Source organism: Euprymna scolopes, chromosome 35, assembly GCF_053919585.1.
Source record: "Euprymna scolopes isolate OS-2025 chromosome 35, ASM5391958v1, whole genome shotgun sequence".
Classification (NCBI taxonomy): Eukaryota; Metazoa; Mollusca; class Cephalopoda; order Sepiida; family Sepiolidae; genus Euprymna; species Euprymna scolopes.
In genome coordinates, this window is record NC_136516.1 from 32,048,522 (window position 1) to 32,068,073 (window position 19,552).

A 19,552-nucleotide genomic window follows, 5' to 3' on the forward strand; every position below is an offset into this window, starting at 1 on the left:
CATTAAATGCTACAAATGGCCAAATAATGGATGTCTTTTTTTTTTTTTTTAATTTTAAATATACATCAGGGGATACCACTAATTAAAAAAAATATACTAACTTTGTAAGTATTTGCTGTGTATTTTTCAAGTTTTAACTGGACATACAGATACTTGCACTTTGTACAATAGACTAGCAGTGCTACCAGGTATGGCCCAGGACCTTAAATAACTAAACAAAAAATGTTAAATAGTTTTAAATTTCTCACCCACCCCACCTCCCCTAAAAGAGAAATGTTTGTTTATGAGGAGCAAAACTATAAAACTTAGGTCTTCAGACCGCTACTGAAAGCACCAAATTAAATTACAAGTAAAACTAAGCTTCTCTTTCTCTGTACAGAAATGACAATAGTTAAGAAACGATAAAACTCAGCGTCTTTCAATTAAAAAAAAAAAAATGCCAACTCATTTCTTAGGCTGTATTAACATGCGATAACATTAAAAATCATTTTTAATTCTTGATAACATTAAATGATACTTATCATCATTCGACCCCTAAAGAATGAATGTTTACCTCTAGATTTTAGATGTTATTTACCCCAGGGGTCGATCCTTGGACCTTTATTATTCCTGATATTCATAAATGACCTCCCTGATAAAATGGTCCGAGATGGGCATATATGCTAACGACACCATGTTCTATAACAGGCACGAGGGGAAAACGAATGAACACATATGCAAGGTAACGTCAGACACCCTAAAGGAAGACTTCCAGTCTGTAGTGGAATGGGGACAAAAATGGATGGTAACGTTCAATGCTGCCAAGACTAAGCTCGTTTCTTTTAATAATTACAAGAAACTTTGTCAACCACCAATACTAGCTATGGCTAAAGATACATTACCTGAAAGTACTCCGTTAAAACTCCTCAGCTTAACGTTCACAATGAATAGGAGTTGGAACAGATACATTGAGAGCATTGCCAAGACTGCTGCAAAGAAGGTGGGCTCTCTCTACCATGCTAGAAAGTTACACATGCCCGAAAGTATCCTGTACTTCTACAAGACCACTATTCACCCATGTATGGAGTATTGTTGTCACATCTAGACTGGTGCATACTACTCTCCTTCTTGAACAGGGTTCTAAAGAAAGTCACCAACCTGATAAGTCATCTAAGCTTCAACTTCTGTTCCATCAACAAAATGTTGCATCCCTCTGCCTGTTTTACAAGTATTTTAATGGTGAATGCTCCGACGAATTACAAACCCTTGTGCCCCCTCAACATAAATACTCCTGACAAACCCGACAAGCAGCAAAATCCCACTCCTCCTACATGTAAGAAAGCCGTCTACTCTTAATAGTTTCTTCGCTAAGAGTGCTAGACTTCGGAATTCCCTTCTGAGCTCCTGCTTCCCCAATTGTACTGACATGCAGAAGTTAAAGTGTAATGCAAACAGACATCTTGCTGGTCAATTCCCTACAAAGTATTCCTGAAATTTATGTCCCTGATAGTAGCCCCCCTCCATCAAAGTGGCACGATGCCTTGTTTGGGATGAAAATGTAATTTTAAAAAAATTCTTGGAGGTTATGCCGATTAAAAAAAAAAAAAACTTTACAGGGGCTTGTTGTGTAATTTTTAAGTTTCAGCTGAACATACCAACACACAGATAACTGCACTTTATATAACAGATGATAGAAGATACATGGAAAACACATAACGAGAGTTGAGATTACAATACCTTGATCAAATCAGGGGAGAGGCCGGCAGCTGGAGAAGAATCCATATATTTCTTTAAGTCTTGATCGAGATATTCAAATACCAGATATAACTTCTTGTCACTGTGCACAACATCTAGAAGTCTGTAAGAAATAAAAAATAAAAATAAAAAATTTAAAAAAATCAATAAATAGATATAAACATATGCATAACATGCACAAAACAAAGTTCAGGTTTGTATTATTATACACAGATTCGAAAAAGTTGTCAAAAAACAAATATGTAACAAATAAATGTTATCAAAGGCAAGATAAGTTATTTTTCTACTTAACTGGATACTTTTTAATGTTTTTATTTTTAATGTAACATGTTTATTCAGCTCGAAAAACAGTGTTTACCGATGTATTGGAAAATTTAAAATGGTGCCCAATTCTCTTTTGAACACGGTAAGTTTGGGAAAATGAGTTAAAAATAAGAAACTATACAAAATACTGTTGTAAACCCACTGAATATATGTCAGCCCATGTCACGGTAACATATTGAGAGAGTGTTTTTGACAACTTTTTCGAATCTATGTGTATAGTAATACAAACCCCAAAGTTCAATACAAAATTAAATAAAATTACCTTTTAATTTATCAAGAACGGAGATTATGCTAAATAGATTCAAAATTTTTAAATATTTCAACACATATGGATTGATAAGAATTCTGAAGACAGTTTAAACGGCTTTATTTTTTCACTTGTCCCATTTTTTTTTTTTCTATTTATCTACTTGTGCCATTTTTGCTGGGTTATTTTTTTTCAGTGCCATTTTTACCAAAATTCATAATTATGATCAATGAATTGTAGTTTTGGTTGTGGTTCAAAATGAATAAATATTCATAATTTTTATCGTTTGTACCAGCATTAGAAAATTTTGGAAAAACAAAAAATATTTTTAAAAAAAAGACAAAAAATTGTTTTTGAAAATCAGAAATCAGGGTTACGGTTGAAAAATGAATAATTGAACAAATTTTTTTTATTATTAAAAATGTTTTTGGAATCAGACATTTGGGCCAAAATTTTCTGATTCTGACACCAATTGTCTCACTATTAGATAAAGCACTTTTTTCTTTTTTAATTTCAATAAATGGAAATTTTGTTTTCAAATTGTTGACATGATTTCTTGCTTTCAGCGTTCTTCCTCTTTCTATCCTCTTCATATCCAAGCATTATATAAAAAAAAAAAAACACCTGTATATACAAAAAAATGGCATAAGATTTTGCATGAGATGTAACAAAATCAAATTAGATTTTTCCCCTGTAGATATTAAAGATGTAAAATAATAGCACATTTATTTTCTGCTTTGCAGCTGAAAACAAACAAATTGACTATGATTAGATAGGTTTTTCAAGATGTGTGTGAAAAACATACACACACACACAATGGTGATAGCACAAAAGTCTACTCATAATTAATTTACATTAACCTCGCAGCATAGTTAACAGATAAGAAATAAAAATAAAAAAATATTTACATACAACAAATAACTTTTACCAAATGCAATAAAATTTAATTTTTTACTGATCTGCATATTTTTAATGTTCTAAAGTGTTTATTCTATTTATTTTTTTCTTCAAAATTAAATTTTGTCAGCTTTTTCAGACCCAGTAAAAAAAATTTAATCAATTTAATCTTGGTAACATTTACAGATTAGGACTAGAATTCTGATCAAAATCCATAAAATGATTTTGGAAAGGAAAAAAAATGTTTTAAATTTGGCAGTGAAGTCTAGTAAAAAAAATAAAAATGAAATTCAAGGAATCTGACTTAATCGCTTAGAAGTGTTTATATACCCCTTAGATAATGATATCTAGAATTTGGGAACGCACGTCGCGTCTAGATTTATTTACAGCGACTTTTACAAAATTATTGCTATCGCATTAACTTCTATTTGACCTCATTAAAAAACTGTCCTGCAATAAAACTTAACTCCGCTACTAATATTTGACCTCATTAAGTCATTAAGTACGGGCACCTGTCAATTTTTAATACTTAAATGAATTCAAATGTGTGTTTTTTTTTGTTTTTTTACATGGGGGTCACCACTTATCAAGGCCTGAAGGCCACTCAGGGATAAGGGTTATTGCATGTACAGTAATCAATGAGATAGTATTGTAGTAATCATTAGTATTGGGGGTTTTGATAGAGTGTCTTACTTAAGGGGGCAGTTTTTCAGGAGTTTGTTTGTGCTGAACTTGAAGACGTCCAAGTTGTAGTCAGGTGGGAAACAGGTAAGCGGCAGAGAGTTCCACTGGCGTGCAGTTCTAAGAAAGAAGTTTTGCTCATGGAATCTACGTTTGGATTTAGGCATAGATAAAGAGTGGGGAAAATTATTGACAGTAGTTTCAGCCAGACGGGTGTTTCTCGTGAAAGATTGGCGAGGGGGGGATGAGGGATTGGAGCTCAGACGAGCACCTGCCATGGAAATAGCGATAAAACAGAGACAGGCTTGCAACGTGTCTTCTGTGGGAGAGAGGTTGTAGAGAAGAGAAAAGGGCATCCCCCACAAAATCACAAAGTCTATTTTGTACTCTGTCAAGGCAGGGTAGGCTGTTTTTAGCAGCTCCTGCCCAGATGTGGCAGCAGTACTCCATCCTTGGACGTACTTGGCTTTTATAAAGATAGAGAATTGTATCAGTAGTGAGATATCTTCTGGAGCGGTAGAAGGATTCCACCATTTTCCCAGCATCCGTGGCAACAGATTTGATGTATGTGTTCCATTTCAGATCAGGAGTAAAGGTCAAACCAAGAAGCTTGCCAAAACATGGAGCCTCTCCAAGACGAGAGCCATCCATTTCAATTGATGCCAGATGGGGATCAGAGTGTTGATGATGTAAGGATAGAAGCTTGGTTTTGGATGCATTAAAAGTGACCAGCCACCTCTTCCCCCATTGTACCACGTGCTCAAGCTCAGAGGAGAGAGAATTAGAGAGAACTTTGTCATTTACGGCCTTTGATGTATTGCCATAGATGGTCGTGCCATCAGCATAGATGTCAACGAATGATTTAAGTATGTGTTTTAGGAGATCATTGATGTAGATCAGGAAGAGAGTTGGACCCAGGATGGACCCCTGAGGGACTCCAGCATTAATACTGTGGGCCTCTGATTTCTGCCCATCAACCACTACTCTTATGAACCTATCGGAGAGAAATGATTTAATGATTGAGAAAACATTTCCAGTAATACCGTAGCTGGAAATCTTGTGAAGTAGGCCTTCGATATGTCAAGAGCAATTGCCCTGGAAAGGAAACCTTTGTCAAGAGATTCACTAATCCTGTGTGATATAACCGTTAGCACATCTGCTGTAGATCTTGCAGAGCAGAAACCATATTGCGTGTCACTAAGAAGGTTGTTTTTGTTACTCTTTCTTGCTGGCCGAGCGGTTAATATGTCACGTTCTTTTCACCTACCAAAACCTTTTTTTAACTCCCCCCCCCCCAACACAAACATCCGGGCAACGATTTTTAAAAAGTTTTAACATTGTTTCTTTTTATATAATATTCAAACAGGTTTATTACTTTGCTTATTTTGTTTCGATTTAAACCCCCCCCCCACGAGCACACGCACACCTCTAAACACTTGGGCAACGCTGGGTACCCCCGCTAGTCTATTATATAAAAGGCAAATTGTGTGTGTGTGTGTGTGCGTGTTCGCTTTTCCGCGATTTCTGCAAAAGGCTTCTTTCGGAAAAGCGCTCGCTCACTTCGCAATTTCTTAAAACTTTTTATATCATCCATAAATTGTAATATCTCAGAGTTACCCACAGACCTCGCCTGTCTATTTAATTTTATTCACTTTCAAACCTTAATTATTCCACATTTCCCGCATCGGCACGCGTTACATTCGCTTTTCGGTATAAACAAAAGCGAAACTCTACTCTAATCACAGGCCCAGAGCCAGTGTCGACTTCGTCATATCAGATGGGCGAGCTGGTTTTTATTGACCTCATTAAAAACTGTCCCGCACAAAATCGCCATCACGTCAATCAAAAACGAGCACCTGTTTGTTTGTTTTTTTCACACTTTACTGCACATCGTAAAAGCTTCCTTTTTTTTTCAAACCCACCTCTTTTTTTTCACACACACCCAAAAACACCCAGGCAACGACGGGTACCCCTCGCTAGTCTATACATATAAAAGGCAAAATGGCTGCAAGCGTTTTTGTATGTCCAAGAAAAGCTTTTCACGGAGGTTTTTGACAAGGTTACTATAATGGAGAACTTTCCTTATACTTCCTAGATGATAATATCTTCGATTTGCAAATGGATCTTGTCTATCTTTATTTTGATCAACTTTTAAAAATTCCCTACATCCCGTTCTTTCCAGTGTTCGTTTCTCTTTTTCCTATAAAAAACAAACTGATCAAAGCAAAGGACGTACATAAGGCAATTAACTTTGATCACTGTGGGGGGGGGGGAACCCTTCGCATCAGACAACTGCTATTCATTTGGACACTGCCAGAGTTCCCCCCTTTTTGGTGGGGAGCTGGTTTTCCCCAACATTGTGGGGAAACAAATACAGCAAAGAAAGCTGAAAGCTTAACTGGCCTACAGCGAGAGTTAAGTGCATGATTCTTATCCGCTATGGCGTTATTGTTGATATCGCTGAATTTGAACACTACACTTCTGGTCATGTCATGGAGTAGGGGTAAGACGTCAGGTTTTCTTTCACTCTTTTCTGCCTTTGCGTCATGGGTTTGAGCCTGCCTTCCTACTACCACTTTTTTTTTGTCAACACACACTTCCAAACACCCAGGCAACACCAGGCACTCCCACTAGTCAATAATATAAAAGGCAAAAATGGGCGCGCGCATTTGTGTATGTCCACAAAAGGCTTTTTACACAAAGGTTCTCAGCCAGGTTTAAAAGCAATGTTCATTTCTGCGCATGCGCGGCAACTCCTATGATTCTAAAGTTAATTACCAACACATTCAATTCACTGTCCTATTTAGTCTAATGGTTAGCAAGGAAGACTAATTACCCCACATTTTCGAGTTCGATCCCATGTCTCTTAAAAATTTTTTTTATTTCATCCTTGTGCCAATATCCTCCACACTGGAAAACGTTAATTACCAACTCGTTTAATTCACTATCCTCATTATTTTTCACATTCTTTTCCTCCTTCGCGTTACGGTTCGAGCCTGCCTGACTACTACCACTTTTTTTTTTTTTCTTTTTCCTCTCCACCCAAACTGCCTACTGTTGTTTTGATTCCCATTACCCACCTACAACTACTTTTCTTTTTTTAACACCTCCCACCCACCCCGGGATTCCTTATTTCATACACCGGGGCAATGCCAGGGAGCCCCGCTAGTCTATATATATAAAAGCGAAAATGTATGGATGTATGTATGTGTGTGTGTATGTGTGTGTGTGTGTGTGTGTGTATGTGTATGTGTGTGTCTGCTAAAAACTTTCAACAGACAGAATAAAAATTCACAAACTCTGTATCATATTGAAGCTCCATCCTTCGCCCGGAAAATATCGAAAAATTGACCAAAACCGTTCATTTTTTTCACCCCAAAATCGACAATTTTCGACAGAGGGGAGGTCAATAAAAACCGTCCTCTCGTGATGACGACCGGTTCTACGCATGCGTCAGATGACGTCATGACCTGATTTACTTTAAATAGTTGAAGAACTGACTAAATTTCATGTACGTCGTGTTAGCTCAGTTGGTTAGCGCGTTGGGTCGTTATCTAAACGTTTTGGGTTCGAATCGTGGTGTGAGACGCCTTTTTTTTTCTCGATTTTTTAAATTTAAATATTGAACCAGTGTTATTTAAGCCATTTTTCACGTAACATTCGTTTTTCTTTTTTTTACTTCGCTTATTCTTAGGTTTCCATTAACACCCCCACCCCGGATCACACACCCAAAAACACCTGGGTACCCACCGATTTTTTAAATTTTAATATCGAGACAGGCTTATTTAAGCCATTTTTCACTTGCTTCTTTTTTTTTTGGTTTTTAGTCTTAACGTTCGTTTTTCTGTTTTCTTTTTTGTTTTTTCGATTTTTACATTTAACATCGTTCGTTTACCTTACGTTAGTTTTTTTTGTGTTTTTTTTTTTGATGTTTTGATTAAATCCCCCCCCTCGCTTTATTTTTCAGATAAGTTTTAACATTCGTTTTTCTGTTTTTTTTTTTTTATACTTCGCTTATAACAAACAAATCTGGTCATTCCGCAGAAAATGTTAACTGCTGAATAGCTATTGCTTACGTTGTTGTCGTCGTAAAGCTCGCACAAAATGTTAACTCTACGACTTCCGTGCGGGTACCTGTCAATTTTGTTCTTAAATAAATTCAAACATCTTTCAGTAACTCATTCTGGCTGGCCGAATGGTTCATGTTTTTTTCACATTTTATTTTCCAACTTCGCCTCAGGGCTTCAGGTTCGATCCTACCAACTTACCAAAACTTTTTAAACCCCCCGGTTTCTTTTTTATTTAAGAGCACACACACCTCGAAACACTCGGGCAACGCCAGGTACCCCCGCTAGTCTTATATAAAAGGAACTTTGTGTGTGTGTGTGTGTATGTGTGTGTGTGTAAGAGAGAGAAAGTTAATTCCCTATGAATTTAACAACTGAGCCGATTTTAATAAAATTTTGCATGAAAGTACTTTGTGTCTGGCAGTAGATTGGTCTTGTATCAGAATGTCTTTGATAAGCATCGATAATCAAAATAATCTAATGAAAGAAGAAATACGTGATTTTTACCAAAGTTAACACCTTACATAGCCTATCACAAGTGCATTTGATAAGTTTATTACCACACAAGCAGAAAGGTCCAACATATAAAATCAACAGCAGTTTCCTTGATATGATAGGGGCGCGTTTGAAATGAATGCTTCTGATTAGAGCACAATTGAAGCATAATACTTGACTCTTGCATTTTAAACTTCAATTAAAGCTATTATATATAAAAAAAACATTTATAAAATCAAAAGATTCTCTACAGTGCAATGTAGGCTACAATGTATTGTGGACTAATTCACTGCGGGGAGTCATGTGAAGCTTCCTCTCGGTGCATCGCAATGGGTCCCCAACTAGAACAGACAATCAATCTGTTTAAAAATGTGCAATTTCACCAATTTCGATGGCAAGTGAAACATTTGTGGATCATTCACTTCCGAGCAACGTCAGGTTTCCGCTAGTTCTATGTAAATCAGGACTGTTTGGATTTTTAAAAGATAGAGAGGGTTATATTTTCTGCTCACAACAAAAACGAATGCCACATTTAAGAAATCACCAACAACAGCAAAAGCTTATTTATTTTGTTTTATTCGATTTTGGAACCAGTCATTCTAAAATGGATAAACATCTAAATTTTGGCAATCGCCAACATTAGGTAATCATAAAGTATATTCTTGTGTTACACCATTGGTGAGCAGAGGATTACATTTTTTAAAACAAATTTTTTTATAGATAAAAAGTTTTACCAAAGGAAAGAAAAATAAATATCAAACTTTTCGATATTTAGTTAAAAAAATACTTTACCTGAAAGTACTTTGTTCAAACTCCTTGGCTTAACGTTCTCAGGGAACATGAGTTCCTATTTACAACCCCTCCCCACGGGACAGAGTTAGACACCAGGGTCGTTTTTTAACGTGGAGAAAACGAACAAAAATAAAAATTGTCTCAGTCGTGAAGGATATCTCCTCCACTGACAGAGAACAAGAAATTGAAGTGCAGCATCTGAAGAACAGATACTACACTTTGATCTTGTCCCAAAAGCCAAACATTGAGAGCATTGCCACGGCTGCTGCGAGGAATGTAGGCTCTCTCTACCATGCTAGAAAGCTACTTACGCCTGAAAGTAACCTGTACCTCTATAGGGTCACCATTCACCCATGTATGGAGTATTGTTGTCACATTTGGGTTGGTGCATCTGCTACTAGTCACTCACTCCTGGACAGGGTTCAAAAGAGAGTCGCCAACCTGATAAGTCCTGAACTGTCATCTAAGCTTAAGCCTCTGTCCCATCGATGAAATGTCGCATTCCTCTGCCTGTTCTACAAGTATTTTAAATGGTGAATGCTCCGACATGTACCCCCCCCCTCGACATAAATAACCTCGACAAATCCGACAAACAGCAAGATCCCACCCCTACACAGTAGAAATCTCTAGATGTAAAAAAGCCTGCTACTCCAATAGTTTCTTCCTCAGAACTGCTAGACTTTGAAACTCCCTTCCGGGATTCCGCTTTCCCAAGTGTACTGACATGCAGAAGTTTAAGTATAATATGAACAGAAATCTTGCTGCTCAACTCCCTACATAGTATCTCTGCAACTTATGTTCCCAATAGTAGCCTCCTATATCAAAGTGGCACTGTGCTTTGTTTCGGATGAAAATGGAATCTATATATCTATAAAAGTGAAAATGTCTGTGTGTGTGTGTGTGTGTGTGTGTGTGTACACACTTCCCTACCAAATAACTGCCAATTTTCAGTCTAGAGACTCGAGATTTGACATAAGGAGTATTGAGATTTTGGAAAATCGTTTTGATTGGTTTTCAGCCAGAAATTTAGCTGTCAAAGGGTTAAAGTTTAACAGTTTGACCTTTGAAAACTCTACCAAACTCCTCTGCCAATTTTTAATCTAAACACTTGAAATTTTAAATGTAGGTTACTTGGACATAGCTCAAACTTTTTAATTTGATTTGAGCCCAAAACAATAAATGTTAAGGGCTTAAAATTGGGGTCAAAATTACAAAAACTGACCTGTGGTCTCTACCAAATTATTCAGCCAACTTTTGGTCTAAACATTTGAAATTTTATATAAAGTGTATTCAGACATAGGGCAACCTTTTAATCACTTTTTGATGAAAATTTAGCTTCCAAGGGCTCAAAGTTCAAAAGATTTTACTTTTACGGTCTCTAGCAAACTATTCAGCCAATTTTGAGTCTAAACATTTGAAACTTTACATAAAGGGTATTCAGACATGCAGCAAGCTGTTTAATCAGTTTTGGGGTGAAATTTTGGCTGCCAAAAGGTCAAAGTTGAAAGAGTTGACTTTTGCAGAATCTACCAAACTCCTCCGCCAATTTTGGGTCTAAACACTTGAAATTTTAGATGTACATGGACATTGGACATGGGACAAACACTTCAATCTGAGCTCAAAACAATAAATGTTAAGGGGTCAAATTGGAGTAAACGTTTTAAAAATTTGACCTCTGCGGGCTATATTCACACTCTTTAATTCACATAAATTTATGAACAGTACATAGGGTCCAAGCAAAGCCGGGCGGAACTGCTAGTAAAAAAAAAAATAAAAAAATATCAAGTCAAATAATTGTGTACAGTCTTCTGTAGTGAAAAATCATTGATTTTTTTTTTTTTGTAGTGCTGCACCTACTGATGACTGACCCAATTTTTCAGGTTAAAATGAACAGCTACAGCAGGAATTGGAATACATCTTACTAAAGCCTGATTGTCACAGCCGATGAATTTTAAAAATGCAGTCCGGATGTGAAGACACCTTAGAAGAATGATATGTAATAAAATTCTGTTTTTAAACTTGGAAAAAATGCTACAGAAACGTATGGAATGCTTCAGACTGCATGAATCGAGCATCAATTTTTGAGTGGCATAAGATATTCAAAGAAGGCAGAGAATCTCTGAGGGATGATGAGGTGTGGGAGGAGTAAGGAAGTCAGAACACCAGAGTTGATTGGCCAAATAAAGAATTTCATGGATAAGCCAAATCAAGAATTTCATGGATTATGGTCATGTGTCTATAGAGACAATAAGTGCAGTTTGATGTCAGTGTGGGAACTGAACACACAATTATTTGCGAAGAACTGAAGCTGCGAAAGATTTGCGTAAATTGTCCCAAGGGTGCTCAAAGAAAATCAGAAAGAAAGATGTTATAACCACGATGGCATCAAGACAGTTCCTCACCCTCCCTATAGTCCAGAACTTGCTCCCTGTGACTTTTGGTTATTCCCTAAACTCAAAGAAAATCTTAGAGGCTGTTGTTATGAGATAATTGAGGAGATGGAAGAGGCTGTGACGAAGGTCATTGACAAGTTCACAGAAGAGGATTTTCATATTTATTATATTGGACGCAATACATAGTAAGGATTTTTAAAAAAAAAAAAAAAAAAAAAATAGACTCACGACACACAAGATGCTTTACTAGTTCAAGAAATTTAAATATTTTAACTGAAGTATATGAAAGTGTCTAGATTTTAAATGAAACTAATCCAAAACTGCTTTAAGATGACTGTTGTAACTCAGTTGAAAGTACTTGCAAAAAAAAAATCAAAAGAAAAAAAAAAAACAGATGGACAAAGACAACTTGCAGATTCGACAGAAATAAGAATGACAATTTGAAAAATTTTTAAATTAAAAAAAAAAAGCTCATTAAGCAAAAACATGCTATTCAACAATACTTGTCTTAATGAATGCATAAATACGAAATATATATATATATGTATAGATATTATTTTAGAATGAAATCAAAGTAGAATAGATAATAGTAATAGTAGCACTGAACCAATGGGTCATGAGTATTAAGAGTGTCTGTGTGTGTGTGTGTGTGTGTGTGTGTGTGCATATAACTGGAAAAAAAAACAAAAAAAAACTACTCACCCATTTATTTTGTATCATTATTTTCATGGAAGTGTTCGACTGAGCTTCAGTCTATGCCCCCCCCCCACGCCAAACTTCACAAGAAATACTCGTCTAGCTGAAAACACTATCAATAATTCCCCCCACTCGTTATCTGTGCCTAAACCTAAACGTAGATTCCATGAACAAAGCTTCTTTCTTAGAACTGCACGCCTGTGGAATTGTCTTCCGTTTTCCTGCTTTCCAGCTGACTAGAATATGGTTGTCTTCAGGTCTAACTGTTCTGGAACTCGCGGCAGTTATTCCTCAGAATCTTGCTTTCAGGTACCTACAATACCGTATAGCAGTCAACTTTAGAAAGCGTGCGTTGATCAGACAGTAAAAAATCTCTGGTAGCTGAACGGATTACCCAGTTCACGTGGAAAATATTTAGCGCTGCAACAGAAATCCTCAGCCGCGTTACACTCGGATACATTACCAATTGCAAGATGTCCTCCGCCGCATCATACCGCACGCGGTCGAAAGTTTCAGCCTCAACCAAGTCTACTTCAGCTCGGGCCAGAGCAGAAGCAGCTAAAGCTCATCTCGCCCTTATCGACAGTGAAGCGGACCTGGAACAGGAGCTTGAAATGTTGAGAATTAACGCTCTACAGAAAGAGGTAGAGCTAAAAACAAAATTTAAAAAAATAAAAGCGCGCAAAGAAGTGGCCCTCACAGCCACCTGCTCCAGCAGAGATGAAAGCTCAGTCACCTCCTCTCGTCGCCACAGAACCAACCCCATGCTCGACCTACCACCTCTCGACGCATTAAAACGTACTACCGACTATGTCATCAGCCAGAGGTCCCTAAAACAGTCGGAGACACCAGTCGTTCCCCCTGCCGATCAGCACATCCGACCTCCACCTGACCAAACCTTGGACCCTCCACACGACCTTTTACTATACATGGCCCGCCGGGAAATGCTCTCCTCAAGTCTATCAAGATTCTCAGACCAACCTAAAGACTATAGAGTCTGGAAAGCGTCGTTCCTGAACACTATCTCGGGATTGAGACTTTCTCCTCGGGAGGAGATGGATATGCTGGTGAAGTGGCTCGGCAGACACTCTTCAGACCAAGCCAACAGATTAAGGACTGCTCACTTCAACCGGCCTGAAAAGGGACTGTATGAGATATGGAGGAGGCTCGACAAATGCTACGGAGCCGTTGAAGTCATCGAGGACTCTATTTTCAAGAGACTCGAGGTGTTCCCTAAGATTACAAGGGACTACTCAAAACTCAGAGACCTAAGCGATCTTCTTGCAGAGGTTCAAGCTCTGAAGGATGATGGGGACATACCCGGCCTCGCCACCTTGGACACTGCCCGCGGCATCCGGCAAGTAGTGGAAAAGCTCCCACCTTCTATAGGAGACAAGTGGGCATCATACGGTGCGAAGTACAAACGACAACACCAAGTGTCCTTCCCCCCTTTCTCTGTTTTTGTTGGTTTCATCGAACAGCAGGCAGATGACCGAAATGACCCCAGCTTCTATCGGACAATGGACAGTCAATCCCCTAAAGGGCACGAAAGGACGAGTCGCGATGAGGTCTCCGTCCATAAGATCGAGGTTAAAGCAAAGGACTGCAGCCGACTATGCCCCATCCACAACACGCCTCATCCTCTCCGAAAATGCTGGGCATTTAGGAAAAAACCCTTGTCCGAAAGGAAAGACATCCTTAGGCAAAATGGGATGTGTGTCCGATGCTGCTCCACCACAGACCACATAGCGAAGGAATGCAATGCCATTCTAAAATGCGCAGAATGTGACAGCGATAGCCACGAGAGCTCAATGCATCCACACCCGACACCCCAACCAACCGATGCCAGACCCATGCCGTTACACGGCGGGGAGAAGGATTATGTCTCGACCAATTGTTTACAAATCTGTGGAGACAACCTAAATGGACGATCATACTCCAAGATTTGCCTGGTTAACATATATGCAAGTGGACAAGAAAAGTCACTTACGGCATATGCCGTGATCGACGAGCACAGCAACAAATCCCTGGCTCGCTCGGAGTTCTTCGACTTCTTCAACAACCGGGGCCCTACCTCAGCATACACCCTGAAAACCTGTGCCGGAGTCACGGAGACGTCAGGAAGAAGAGCGCTAGGATACAGGGTGGGGTCGCTCGATGGGAAAACCACATACGCTCTGCCAACCTTGATTGAGTGTAACGAGATCCCAGACGACCGGTCTGAGATACCGACACCCGACGTGGTGCGGAAACTGCCTCACTTAGCGGTCATCGCAGACGAGGTGCCTGCCCTGGATCCGGACGCACCCATCTTGCTACTTCTGGGACGCGACGTCATTGACGCCCACAAGGTCCGGAGAACGATCAACGGTCCGTGCGGTGCCCCCTATGCCCAGAAACTGGATCTAGGATGGAGCGTGGTGGGCGAAATTTGTCCTGAAAGAACGATAAACAAGAAAAAGGTTGGTCAGAGACCGGGTTTCATGAAGAAGCAGAACAATGTTGGACAACCACGGTCTGTCAATTCTGCAGCCGATACTGTGGGTCCAATGCGATCAAAATCTGAAAATTCTGGCCTCAGCACCAGTTCAACTTCGACAGCAGACCAGAAGCCAACAGGGACTCCACTTGGGGAGCAATATCTCAGTAAAAGTCATGAAAATCTTGCCGTGCGTCAGAAGAAGCTCTCTCTACTGACAGATAAATCCAAGTTGAATACTAATACGGCTGCGACTACCAATACTACTACTACCACCACCACTAGTACAAAGACGGATTCCATAAAACCTAGTAACGAGGAAGAGGTTCTGAAGGAAAAAGACAAAAATGTCGTCTTTACAAAACCGTCAAAGGTTTTAAAAGGTTCTACAACCAGCACCATCCAGAAAGCGTCTAGCACCAAGAATTTAGACAAAGGCAGTGTATCCAATAAAAATGTGTCGCATGGAACGAAGATTCAACCCATGAAAAAAGCTCACAACCCACAAAGTGTAACCAAAGACAAATCATTACCAAAGACGACATCGGCACCAGCTGGTGCCATGGCCTACGATGCTGAATTACTCACCAATTTCGAGCGAGAGGAAAAGGTCGAAGATGGGCGGGTCTCTGAACTGGTCCGTATCACAGAAGGACAAAAGGCCGAAATTGAAAAGTTAAAGTATGAAATTAAAACCCTACAGGCAAGGCTTCCCCCCTGTGATCTAGGAGAAGAACTTGACCTTCTACGATGTCAAAACAAATCCTTCCAAGACCGATTAAAAGACCGGGGGATTCCAATGGAGCCCTTGCCTGCACACTGATGGTGTATTATTAGTGCAATTGCATAAATAACAATTGGACGGGGAGTGTTCTGTCTTCAGACCGGGCCCTTTTTTAACAAGGGACACACGCTTTAAGAGCACCGGTGCCTCGGGCCTCGTTCTCATTCATCTCTGTGCGAGTTTTCTCATATATAGTTTTCTTTCTTATTTCTTCCCTTCTTGATCTTTCTTTAATGGAAAACTTACCCGTTTAGGCATTCCAAATGAAAAAAGAAAAGGAAAAAAATGTCATGTCGCTATCCACGGGATCTCGTTTTAGTCTCGTTCTGCGATTCTGTCCCTCCTCCCTCCTTTTCACCGCGGAATTCAAAACTGCACGGTCAGACTTTACTCGACTCCATGAACTGGGCTTTCCCCGTTTAAGCCATGAGGTACGTTTAGTACATCCTATTATTCCTTTACCTAGCTATTTCTTCTATGAAGAACTTGAAACCCTGTTTCTGTTTATTTAATCTAGTGTGCGACTTCCACACTTAATTTGTAGAAATTCTAATTATTTCCTTCTTCGCTCGCACAGAACTTATATCTTTTCTCAGACTTCTATTATTTTTATTTCATGGGCGTCGGGTAGTTTATGCACCGCACTAGAATAACAACCTTTGTAAAAAGGAGACATAACCGTTCCATACTTTCACCTAACGATTTAATAATAAGAAAAAGAAAAGACACTTTTCTAACTGTTACGGACTTTCACCTAACAATTTAATGGAGAAAAGACATTTTCTAACCACTCCATACTTTCACCTAACGATTTAATAATAATAAAAGAAAAGACACTTTTCTAACTGTTACGGACTTTCACCTAACAGTTGATTGAAAAGGATAAGATATCCAAGAATCTGTTAATTTGGAAGCCTGTCCAAAACATAATTATTTTCATGTATTATTTCCTTTTGTTTAATTATGTTTTCTCCTTTTAACTATTTGTTTTGTTTTTGTTTCAGATTTTTTACCTAGTTAATAAAACGTTTTCAACGTACCAGTTGTTTTCGTTATGTTGATTTGAGTTTATCTGTCTGATCAACGCACGCTTTCTAAAGTTGACTGCTATACGGTATTGTAGGTACCTGAAAGCAAGATTCTGAGGAATAACTGCCGCGAGTTCCAGAACACTAACGTAAACAAGTTCTTGATGAGCCGTTCCACTTGTTAACAAATTTACCAAATTTCCATTACTAACGATTACTATATTGTCCAATTTCTACTGTACACTCTTTAACTCTTATCCTCGAGTGGCCTCTTGGGCTTGATGAGTGGTGATGCTTATGTAAAAAAAAAAATACAAAATGGACATAGAGGGGAGTGGTTTTGTTAATTTTTATTATCTATGAGCTTATGTCAGGTGAGGATGATCGGGTACACCATACCAAAATTGGAATTAAAGATATGTTAGCATTTTCATTCCTTTTTTGCAAACAATGTTGCAGAGGGAAGAGAGAGGGGGGAGGGAGGAAGCTGATAAATTGGCCTCACTCCTCCTCCTCCGGGTGGAGAGAGGAGATGACATATGTTGTTGAAAGACATTTATAAATGTGTTCTTTCAGTTTAAAAATTCTCCCCAACTGCTGTCACAGATGTTTGTTCCTTTTTTTTCTCTCTCTTTTTAAATTATTTTTGTTTTTATATTCATTGAGAATTTCTCTCCATTTTAAACTATTTTTCTTTTTAATATTCATTGCGAATTGGCAGATGGTGTAATCTGGTTATCAATGGGCAAAGATATACAAAGATCAAAAATAAATTTGGAAGAGAACAGGCAAGCAGGGTTCAAAATCCAAGCAACGGGTGTTTGCATCAAGTTTTACAGCATGTCCACTTCTTTTGGGGTTATTTGATGTCGAAATACAACACCTATTTTGTTTATTTGCCTACTTATATTGCCTCTCTACAAGGGCATAGTTGGACACAAAATTGGTTTTAAAGTGAGGAAAAAATCCAGCACCACCCTCACATTCACATAAAAAAGAGGATACTCTGGATCGAGATAAAAATTAATATTGCGTCAGTAAAGAAGGACTTCTCCAGACAGAAAAGATCAAGTTGTATCAGAACAGATACTATACTTTACTCCCAGTAAAAAAAAAAAAAAAATTTTACATAAAAAAATTAAGAACCATTTTTCGGATTAATTTATTTATTGCGGACTATTATCCTCATCTTTCTTAATTGTTTTTTCACAACGTTTCGGCCAACTATTCCTCTGGCCTTTGTCAGGTGGTAACCGCAACGGGATAGGAACTGAATCTCCTAACTGCATTCTCAGCAATTACTGCCATCCATAGTTGTTGTCGTCTCACCACGTTTTGGCCAGCTTTGGGTAGGATTGAAACCACCATCTTCAGACAATTCTCACCTGGAGCCGTAGAGATTCAACGTCTCTATCCACTGTGCCATGTAAGAGGCTTACTTCGTCAAAACATGGCGAGACGACAACTATGGATGGCAGTAATTGCTCAGAATGCAGTTAGGAGGTTCAGAGTTCCAATCCCATCGCGGTTACCACCTAACGAAGGTCAGAGAAATAGTTGGCCGAAACGTCGTAAAACAACGAATAAAGATGAGGATAATCGTCTGCAATCAAAAAATTAATAAATAAAACTCATTTCAATAATGAATTCCAATTAAATAATATATACATTTTTTCGGATATTTAATAAAACAAAATAACATTCATAAAAAGACTCCTGCCTGATACAGCAATGGACTTCTAAATGAATGAATGCGAAAGTAGAGTCCAATTCTCACACTAAATGTCAGAATGACATTACAAGTTAATTCAATCTGAAACATCATTTTTATATATTGCTTGTGTATATGTCATATCAGTGGTAAGATTAATTTATATACTTTTGTTATATCCTTATTTTAAATAAATAAATCTAAATAAATACGTGTAGAAGTTAAGCTTATTTCTTGTAGTCAAAACGCTCCTTTCCTAATTAATTTAAACTCACACAAAAAACGAACCATCTATTTCATATACTAGCATGGGTGCCCGGCGTTGCCCGAGTGTTTGGAGGTGTGTGTTGAGAAAAAAAAAATTTTTTTAAATAAAAAAAATGGTAGTAGGAAGGCAGGCTCGAACCCGTACCGTGAAGGAGGAAAAGAATGTGAAAAAAAAAAACATGACGTCTTTGCTGTTTCGACCACCGCCAAACCGGAAGTGACGTAGGTTTAAATTAAGGCTAGACAATCAAAAAGAGGGGATGACTTTCGAAATTATCGGCGGAAAAAGCAACTCCTCCCTGTAGAAAAGTGCCCAGTTGAGGGTGAAGAAATTAATGTTTTTAGCCAATTTTTCGGTATTTATCATCTGAAGGCCCAAGCTTCAAAACAATACTGGTCTTGTGAAAATCTGTCGCCTCTGTCAAAAGTTTTAGGAAGACATGCAAACATACATACATTTATATATTGGTAGCTCAAATTTTTTACCCAAACCGATTAAAAAGCTTGCCCTATCTCTGAATACCCTTTATGTAAAATTTCAAATGTTTAAACCAGAAATTGTCTGAGTAATTTGGTAGCAACTGCAGAGGTTAAATTTTTTTAACTTTGACCCCTATTATGAGCCCTTAACATTTATTGTTTTAGGCTTAAATCAAGTTATTAAGTTAGATCCATGTCCAAGGAACCTATATCTAAAGTTTCAAGTGTTTAGACCAAAAATTGGCGGAGGAGTTTGGTAGAGTTCAAAGGTCAAATCGTTGAACTTTGACCCCTTAACAGCCAAATTTTTGGCCTAAAATGTATTATAAAGATTTTCCCAAATCTCAGTACCCTGTATATCAAATTTCAAGTCTGTAGACTAAAAATTGAGAGTCATTGTGTAGGAAATGTACAGACACACACTTTTACTTTTATAGATATATAGATTGTGTGTAGCAGGGGTACCCGGCGTTACCC

The 19,552-nt window shown here is 38.2% G+C and overlaps 1 protein-coding gene across 1 annotated transcript in view; it reads right to left on the reverse strand.

Annotated features, from left to right (window-relative positions):
* Positions 1-19,552, reverse strand: part of LOC145259794 (cyclin-dependent kinase 2-like) — a 95,451-nt gene that overhangs the window by 48,199 nt on the left and 27,700 nt on the right. The window contains exon 3 of the mRNA XM_080117559.1: positions 1,717-1,837. Coding sequence (XP_079973685.1) covers positions 1,717-1,837 — 121 coding nt within the window. The remainder of the gene's footprint in view (positions 1-1,716; positions 1,838-19,552) is intronic.